General features: G+C 41.4%; 1 protein-coding gene across 3 annotated transcripts; it reads left to right on the top strand.

Annotated features, from left to right (window-relative positions):
• The first annotated feature begins 2,257 nt into the window (after positions 1 to 2,257).
• On the top strand, positions 2,258 to 8,222 carry nup62l (nucleoporin 62 like). Of its 3 annotated transcripts, none has more exons than XM_029670829.2 (13): positions 2,258 to 2,550; positions 2,989 to 3,214; positions 3,656 to 4,047; positions 4,168 to 4,251; positions 4,489 to 4,521; positions 4,648 to 4,767; positions 4,937 to 5,033; positions 5,181 to 5,325; positions 5,470 to 5,519; positions 5,668 to 5,802; positions 5,908 to 6,019; positions 6,530 to 6,596; positions 6,728 to 8,222. In XM_029670829.2, exons 2-13 carry the CDS (start codon positions 2,997 to 2,999, stop codon positions 6,817 to 6,819), a joined length of 1,545 nt encoding a protein of 514 aa, XP_029526689.1. In that variant the 5' UTR covers positions 2,258 to 2,550; positions 2,989 to 2,996; the 3' UTR covers positions 6,820 to 8,222. The 3 variants fall into 3 exon arrangements, with proteins under 3 accessions (XP_029526689.1, XP_064879725.1, XP_029526688.1); XM_065023653.1 differs by having other exon boundaries at positions 2,259 to 2,555; positions 4,423 to 4,521; XM_029670828.2 differs by having other exon boundaries at positions 2,260 to 2,550; positions 4,423 to 4,521.
• Positions 8,223 to 9,900: the final 1,678 nt, after the last annotated feature.

Raw genomic sequence — 9,900 nt, 5'->3', positions numbered from 1 at the left:
CCTTTGTACAACGAACCTACTATCGAAGTTGGTTTAATAAAAGACATTCACCACATTAACATAATAGTAATGAACAATAATGGATGCACAGTACCTGCGAAATAAATATACATCAAATGAGTCCAAACCAATTCCATCAATGGAAATAGATTTTCAGCACTTCTGTCTGTAGTCACTCCCCCTTCTTCAGCATCCATCTCTACTTTTTAGTCTCATGACATTTTATTGGTCACATACACATATTTAACAGATGTTATTGCAGGTGTAGTGAAAGGCTTGTGTTCCTAGCTCCAACAGTACTGTAGTATCTAACAATGCACACATCTAAAAGCCGACAGTCCTTGTAGTAGAATATTAAATGATTAGCTTTGGCATCAACTACAATCAACTGTTTACAGTAGAAAGGATATCAAACATTCAGATCTGTATTTACATAGGCCTAATCATGTGAAGTTACAAAACCTCTAAGGCTTAGTGTGTACACACCTCTTGACAGTTGTGATATGCATTAATTGGCACAACCGTTGTTGACAAATGGATTACATGGCCGTTGTTCCACTGGAGTGTAGACTAAGCCAGTTCATGCTCCAATTCATGTCAGTCACTAAATAAGAACTTGAGTGAACTTAATTTGACTCAATATGAATTCATACCGTAAGCTAACACTTCTCTGGTCCTTCCGGCTAGGGTCAGGCAGCTTCATGTTCGAGAATGGAGGACTTAGGGTAATGGAATATTAACATGAAATGTGCATAACTTAAAGATATGCACACAAATTATATGGCACCCACAATGGTGGCAGCGTTTTGTTTATATATATATATTTTTTAAAGCAGGTAAATGGCTAAACAAGTGACACGACCACAGCTGCATGAATTTGTTATCCCTCCGTATGTTAATTTATCAATGTCTAAAGCCAACTAGCTAGACCGAAGTGTTCAGGCTACATTGTTGTCATTCAGTAAAGGTGTACTGTAGCTAGTCCATGTACTAGTCTACTGTAGTGTGTGTATATAAGCAAGCTACACAGAAAACAATCAATTTCATAGTCTTTTTTGCTAAATGTATGTAGCTAGTGACAGCATGGCAAACAATTTGAGACTATTAAAAGTGAACTGGATCTAGAGGCAGCTGAAGATAGCTACAAAGCTATCTTGAACATAAATCAGAGAATAATTGCAGTCGTTGTAAGATGTAATTTTCAGATAGAGAAATGCCAGGTCTGTCTGTGTCTACAGTGACTCAGATGGTTGTTCGCTCCGTGAGATAGCTAACATTATAGTGGCCTATGGGATGTGGCTCTTATTTTCTCAGAAGTACTGAGTTAGGTAGGAGGATTTAGAAATGGGTAGATAATGTTATAAACTGTGATTGACCGCACAGTAGGTAGCGGCATGCACCTTTGTTTGTTTGCGGACCGCCATTATATAGAAGAACAAGAGGCAGCAGGAGCTTCAGAAGTCATTGATCACATAATGTTACTTTGAAACGATCAGTAGTGTTTGAAAACTGCATTGGAGGAGCTCACTAATGCACACAATTTCCCAGATATGAAACAACTTTCTGAACCCATGTGAGTGATTTTGAGATGCTCCGTGAGAATGATCCCCTCACCCTTGCTCTGTTCTCCCCCTCATTGAGGCCTGTGCTAGAGTGGCGTGCAATGGAGTCCAGAAACTGTGCGGCAGTGACCAATCCCCAAATGGACTCAACGCAGTGCAATTGTGTCTTCTACCAGGATGGACTGTTCTTGTTTATGTATCTGTGTTTTTAAATGTGTTCACTCTTTAGTCCTTGAACGAAATAAAGAAACTACATTTTGAAAACGTTGTCTGTGTGGGGGCCTTGAACCTTAGTACCTGCATTTTCTGACATTCAATTTTTCTCCATCTGTAAAAGTCTAAATTGAAGGGGGCTTTTCTAGAATCTTGTTTGCTCAAATAAATTCTTATTTTAATGCCCTTCTGTACTTATTTACTTGTTTGAAGCCATAAATAATCCACTGCATGTACTACTACAAAATAAAATGATAATTCCACTTGTTGAATGCAGTGTAACAACAGTACACGAGTATAACTGCAGTATGCTGCAGGTACTGTCCAAAATAACACATTTTTACTGCAGTAATATTGCAATTACTGTGTCCAAAATATATACTGCAGCTTTCAAAATTGCCATCCTTTTTTAAGGGCAGCGTTGTTGCAGCCAATGATCTAAACCATTGGTTGCGGCTCCATTGATGTTTTAAAGAGTTGTGAAGTTTACAGCTGTAGGTTATCAAGTCGGATCTGTAAGGCGCGTTTTCGAATAGCAAACAACCAAACTATCAAACTTAACCACTCTTCGCTCCCTTATCCACCTTTACGTTTTCCATTTTCGCCCTATTTCATTTACAAAGTATGCAGGACGGGACTCTTATGAAGGATTCCAAAAATCATTGTCCCGGAAGCACTTAGTTACAAAGCGATGTCGTTACCGCATTCAAAAGCGTTCATAGTGCGCGCAGATAGAAATCGTTCAATTTCATCTCTTGTCGGAAGAAGAGGGGAGGTATGGTAATTTTATCAATTGACAGGATTTGTTCCTTGTCAGTGAACGAACATGTATACTGTTGTTTAGCTGGTGGTATTGCAATACAACGTTAATATATGGCGTTTTGTTCACTAGCTAACTCGTTCGTATTTTAGTAGCGAGCTAGCTAACGTTAAGTAACTAACTTACTAGCTAGAACACTAACGTTAGCCAAGTAAGTACGCCGACTTGCTATATAGTATAGCAACCGTTCTCCCAGAATGTCTATTTATAAATATTTTCAGTGTAAAAAATGGATAAGTCAAAGAAGTGACATGGGGTTGACCAGTATAAATCTGCATATCTTATTATGTGGCTAGCTAAATTGTGCAAGTGGGTGAAGACGTTGAAGGGACTATGACATCGGTACGATGTAATGTCATTGTATTCATCTCTACCTTGTGTCCTCCTACCTAGATAGGACAATGAGTGGAGGATTCAACTTTGGAGCTCCCAAAACCACAGCTGCGCCAGCCACAGGCTTTGGGATTGCAAGTGCTGCACCTACAACTTCAGGTGGTGGCTTCTCTTTTGGACCCCCCAATCCTGCCCAGCCCCCAAACAGTACAAACTCAACTGGAGGATTCAGCTTTGGGAACCCTACACAGAACAGTACTCCAGCAGGTGGAGGCTTCTCTATTGGGTGGGTGCATTGGCTGATGTAATTTACATGAATCTTTGGATAGTTATAGCACTTATATTAATCTTGGGTAGTTTGTTACCCATTTTAGCTTTTAGTTAGCCTGATGACTCACACAATTCTTCGGCTGCTCATACTTTTAGTCTGAGACTGCCATCATTAAAGTCATTTTTGGGGACGAGGGGAACAAGGGGTGTTAAACAAAAGTTACCAGTGTTTGTCTCGTCGCTAACCAATTAAAGGTGGTTTTTGGACCACTCAGACTGCCCTGAATGTGTTCGCATTCAATGAAGATTCTGGGAGGTTCTCAGATCGACTCATTGCGGAGAAGAAACTGACATCCATGGGCATAGCGTTTGGCTGGAACAAAGGAGTCTGGTTAGCAAGGCAAACTTTTAGTAGAATTTGTAATGTAGATTTTCTAATGTGCTCTTTTATCTCTAGGACTCCCACTGCTAAACTCAATCTGGGCACACCTGCCTCTCAACCAGCACTGACAGGGATAACTATGGGGATGGCAACCCCCACCTCTGGGGCAGGCTTTGGACTTGGTGGGGGTTTCGCCACACAAACCACTGCTGTTCCCACAGGAGGGGGGTTCAGCTTTGGGACCGCAGGGGGGCTTGGAGCCCCTGTTGCCCAAACCCCGGCTCAACCAGCAGCAGCAGCTGGTGGGCTCTCTTTAGGAACTCCTGCTGCAACCACTCAAATGATGGGAGGTGGGTTTAGTTTTGGTGCCGCCAAGGTCCAGGCAGCCCCTACCGTGACCGCAGGAGGGGGCTTCTCATTTGGGAACAGCGCCCCTGCCACCCTCTCCCTGGGGAACCAGTCCACAGGTGAGTTTTCTGAGCTTCTAGTCAGCTCAGTTGATCAGATCATGGTTAAAGTACAGTATATGACATGATTACATTAGCGTGTTTTGTGCATCCTGAATGAGTGCATTTTATTTCCCTCAGGTCTGAACTCTGTGGCCCCGGCCTCAACAGCTGCACCAACCACAACCCAGGGTGGAGGATTTGCTTTTGGTGTCAAACCTTCAGGTAAATGGGGGAGTCGGAGACGTTTGGCATATGTCATTCAAATAAATAGCTGACAAATTGGAGAAAAATAAATGTTTGAATCTGTCTCAGAAAATGTTTTATCTTTGAATGGACATGTGTGTGCCTGTTTTTCAACTGATATCAAATTGATCTATTTTTCTTTCTCTAAAGCTACTCCAGCCCCTGCTGTAACTGCCTCGGCTACCCAGGCCTCATTAGGTTCTTCTCTCTTTGCAGTACCAGCATCAACGGCAGCAGTCACAGGTTTTCGTGAGTTTTATCCTCTAACTCTTGCCTGAGAGAGCAAATAACTCATAACTAAAGTTAAATGGTCTTTCTGGCATTCTGTGGTGGCATTAATTTTCTTGTCTGTTACCCGTACTCTCTCCTGATCAGTGGGTGCTGCCCCCACCTCAGCTGCCCCGGCTGCCACATCGGCAGCAGGAAGTACCCTGGGCTTCATGCTCAAACCCCTGGGAGCAGTCACTGCCACCACCACAGCATCAGCTGGCACAGGTACTGTACCATCATACAGGGTTATTGGAATAACTAAAGCTTGACATTGTTGCTCGTTTATGCAAAATTCTGTAACTGGGCTTGTTTGTCGTTGATTAATTCTGGTCATATTGAGGAATTCATCACTGTAGTGGATTTTATGTTTTCGCTACCACTGGCTCTACAACAGGTTTTTCACTGGGTATGAAACCTGCGGGTGCCACTGGCATCGGCTCAACGGTCCCAATCACTGGAATAGCCACAACCATCACTACTGTTACAGCAAGGTACTGCAGGGTTTAGCCAGCCAAGTTCATTACGTCTCTCACTGCTTCGGTACTCAACTTTTTTTTACTTTTCTCTAAATACATCCTTATCCACTCTTAGCCCTAGTCGTTTCAATGTGATCCTGTCCATTTACTCCCCCTCTGCAGTGCTCCTCCAGTGATGTCCTACACCCAACTAGAGGGTCTCATCAACAAGTGGAGTCTTGAGCTGGAGGACCAGGAGAGGCACTTCTTGCAGCAGGCTACCCAGGTCAACGCCTGGGACCGCACGCTGGTGGAGAATGGAGAGAAGGTAAACAGACATGGCACTTCTCGTGGTAACTGCACCACTAGAATCTAGGCCATGCTATTTGTTTTAATCTCATGAAATGGCCTTCAATTGAACTTTGGTGTCTTCATGGCAGATTTTAAGAGGATGTTCATCTCATTGTTACAGATCACATCACTGCACAGGGAGATGGAGAAGGTGAAACTGGACCAAAGAAGGTGGGAGTTGACCGGTTTATGTCTAATGGAGTATTTGAATACACCAGATTCTGAATTCTGTCCTTTATCTGTGAAAAGTAGTCATTGTGTTACTATTGTGTCAAAGTTATGGGATGACCTTGTGTTTTTGCTCTCTAACCCATCCCAGGCTGGACCAGGAGCTGGACTTCATCCTGTCACAACAGAAGGAACTGGAGGACCTGCTGTCCCCACTGGAGGAGTCTGTCAAAGAACAGAGTGGAACCATCTACATGCAGAATGCCGATGAGGAACGCGAGAGAACGTAAGGTTTTAACAAAGGGCTTTGAGTGAGAACCAATGCACAGTGAGAACTGATTCATGACTATATGGTTGTGATATTTCATATTTATGCATTCTATTTCTGAAGGTACAAGCTTGCAGAGAACGTGGACGCCCAACTGAAGAGGATGTCCCAAGATCTAAAGGAAATAATTGAACACCTGAACACATCCTGTGGGCCAGCTGATACCAGTGACCCGGTGAGAAAGAAAAACAGATGGTCTACTTGAATACCTGGCTGCTTCTATATTGCTACAGTTATTCTAAATCAAATGTTATGTCACATACTTTGTAAACAGGTGTGGAGTAACAGAGAAATGCTTACTTATGGGCCCTTCAACAATGCAGAGAAAGAAAATTGAGGAATAATAGAAAAGTAAAACATGTAATAATACAATAAGTAAAACATAAAACATGTAATAATACAATAAGTAAAACATGTAGTAATACACAATAAGTAATGGTGACTTGACTATACATGGGGTACCAGTACAATGTGCTCATTAATACAGTCTATGTGCAGGGGTATGTAATTTAAGTAGATCTGTACATACCGTATAACTAGGAATATTTTTTTTATTGGCAAAAACAGCATTTTTCATAACTGTTTTTTACCTGTAATGAATACACCCTTGTATAGTTTTTTTTTTTAATTAGGAAGGAGGAATTGAATAATTAGTTATGCTGACACTTTTATTTCCCTCTTTTAGCTTCAGCAGATCTGTAAAATCCTCAATGCCCACATGGACTCTCTTCAATGGATTGACCAGAACTCGGGTCAGTATTTACCCTATGGTCTAGTGAAGCTTGAGTAAACTACTTCCACAACTAACTTGACCTTTCTGATACGGAGTCAAGACTTCCTTCAATCGATATTAACTCTGTAATATCTCCTTGTCTTTCCTCAGTGCTTCTACAGAGAAGGGTGGAGGATGTGTCCAAACTCTGCGACAACCGACGCAAAGAGCAGGAGAAGACTCTTCGCATAACATTTGGTTAACCTAGAAAATAATGTGAATGTGCTTTAGGCTTGTTTTTAATGCAATGAAGATATTTTTTGAGAGGAGTTATGATAAAGATGTGCTTAATGCATCAATTGTTATTTAAATTCTTTTTTTTAATAAATACTCCAAGCTAGGGTTTTGGATATGAACTTCCACACCGGTGATGGGCAAATAATACATTCAATGAGTAAAGGAACAATTCGGCACATATTGTGCTCATATGCTTTAGGGCTCGATTCATTCTGTAAAATGTAAGCTCAGCGCTGTAGAAAGGTAAAGGTAATTTCAGATTGAGTCAACATGCATTTACTGTGAACGCAGTCTCTGCGACCACTGTAGCGCAGGTCTTTAGTGCTACGGATTCAATTGAGCTTCAATTAACCAACGTGTTGCTGAACACAACACTAGATGTATTCATTTGGCAGTTCAAAAAAAACAAATGAATGTACAATTCCATGTTTTGTTCAGTGTGAGACACTGTATTTGTTGAGTTTTGACCATATCCCTCCCCCACCAGTTATCACCTCCATAGCATTTATAGAATTCAGCATCAAAGCCTTGACTACATTTACTCCATATCCATATAGAAACGTACACTAGCCCCGACAGACAACAGCAGGTCATTGTAAAGCTAGTTAGTGACTATGCAAAGCAGAACATAATTTGTTTTTTTCCTAATAAAAATACTGTGCATATCATTTTGTGACCAAAAAAATGGTGTTGGTGTCCCCTAACAGTAAAATGAGCATTTCATAGATTTTTCTATATCTTTTTAAAATCAGACAACTGTCAGTCTTAAGGAAAATGTGTTATTCTGTAAGAAAATGTGTTATACAGGGTAGCAGTGCTGCTTGTATGCGTTGGTCAGGGGTAGACCAATGATCTATATAAACTCTGGATTGCTGATGCTATGTACTGGTGGCCATATTGGCAGTCTTCCATAGGAAGGAATATAATTCCACAGTAATTCAATGTTTCAAAGATTACATGTTAAGTATTTGTTTTAGTGGGGACAGTAACAAATTTGTCTTAAAATGCAATGCGTGTCTGAGTATATGTACTAAAATGTGTCCAATTTGCATGGTGTTTGTGTGAACCCCAGCTCACCAGGTCGCTCTGACCCTCCTGAACCAGATCCATTTAGTGCACCATGCAGCAGACCTTGGTGTCGGTAGTTCTGGAGGATCCCCTCCAGACAGAATTGGTAGTAATGCATGTCCTTCTCCGGCCTGACAATTGATATACAGAAATGTCCCTGCAACGTTCCCATGAAATTTGTCTAGAACAGTCACCAACTGGTCGATTGCAAACGACTGGTCGATCTTCAAGGCATTTCTAGTTGATCACCTAACATTTCTGTAGAAAAGCTAACTAATAAAGGCTTGCACTCCTTTTTTTATATTGGTGTTGCACTGTTGGTGGTAGGTGCATTTGATTCAGAAGCCCAGCGCACCGGATAGACAAAGTGTTCCCATTTTTAACCATTTAATTTGTCTGCAAATTCAAACTCCCTCTATCTGGTGGACTGGGAGATCTGTTACTAAATCGAGTGTGCCTACTGTTCTGACCAATTGGTTAGCTCAAATCACGGCCTCGGCCACAGCTAAGTTTGATACTAGCCTGTGAGATTTCATAGCTTTCAAAACCACGACCAGAGACTGTCAAAAACAGCAGCAATTTGCTGTATTCTTTATGAGGGGTCACGTCTTAGTTTTTATTCAGCACTGTCAGCCCTATTACAAAACATTAAACACGCTTCTCCCAACTTCTACTTGCACTGCAATGAATGAGTAGCCAAGTGTATTTATAGTCCAGTGTTTTTATGATTAGCAGCTTGTAACATTATTTAAATATCAAGGAATATTTCACTTCCTCTGGTCATAGGAGCAAAATTAATATGTGCATTAGGCCGATGTGGTGCAACTCGAGTTTTGCATTCAGGTGGAAGACTTGTCGCCTCAGGTCAGTCACTGTAGGAAAATAAGGAAAGAGACAATCAAAAGTGGAGACTAATTTGACCCCAATAACTACCATGTAATATGCGTCATCATTAACTGCAGACTTTTTACCACGTATTCACCCTGCACACCTTAATTGACAAACAAAACAAAAGCAAAGTCTTCTTGTGCTTTGATTTTTAAAAATCTATTTGGCATGAGGGTCTGCTCTACAAATTGATGGAAAGCATTGTTGAGGGAAAAACATACGACATTATAAAATCCATATATACAAACGTGGTTAGAATTGGCCAAAAAACATTTCCATAGGGTGAGACAAGGATGCAGCTTAAGCCCCACCCTCTTCAACATATATATCAATGAATGGGTGAGGACACAAGAAAAGTCTGCAGCACCCGGCCTCATCCTACGAGAATTTGAAGTCAAATGTCTACGGTTTGCTGATGATCTGGTGCGTCTGTCCCCAACTACAGCAGCACCTAGATCTTCTGCACAGATTCTGTCAAGTCTGGGCCCTGACAGTAAATCTCAGTAAGGCAAAAATAATGGAGTTCCCAAAAAAGTCCAGTTGCCAGGACTACAAATCCAAATTCTATCTAGACACTGTTGCCCTAGAGCACACAAAAAACTATACGTACCTTGGCCTAAATATCAGTGCCACAGGTAACTTCCACAAAGGTGTGAACAATCTGAGAGATGTCATGGCCCCTCCTCTGCATTGCAGGGGCGGTTCCTCCTACAGGCAGAGGAGGGTCGATAGTGATTGGAGCCACATGGGCTCAGGGTATTTAAACTGCTTCACTAACCACTCTTGTCTCTCTCTGCTCCTCCAGGTATGATCCTGTTTTGGTTGTTCCTTTGTAGTTTTACGTAGTTTTCACTGTCATATTCACGCACCCCTGCACTTTACATACACCCTACATTATGATACTTTCACACCTCATTCATTTTTCTTTGTTTAAAGTTAATAGTTTTGGTTTATAATAAATAACATTTTTGATTGGCCTATACCTGTTTGTGTCCCCTCATTTTTGCCACAGGCTATGAGCCGGCCTGTGACAAGTGGAGGCTCATCCGTAAGTTAAAGTTAATTGTTCTTTAGTATTTTAGTTTACTTTA

The sequence above is a fragment of the Oncorhynchus nerka genome, linkage group LG10, assembly GCF_034236695.1.
Source record: "Oncorhynchus nerka isolate Pitt River linkage group LG10, Oner_Uvic_2.0, whole genome shotgun sequence".
Classification (NCBI taxonomy): Eukaryota; Metazoa; Chordata; class Actinopteri; order Salmoniformes; family Salmonidae; genus Oncorhynchus; species Oncorhynchus nerka.
Note: the sequence above shows the minus strand (reverse complement) of the source record. Positions and strands in the feature narration are given on the sequence as shown.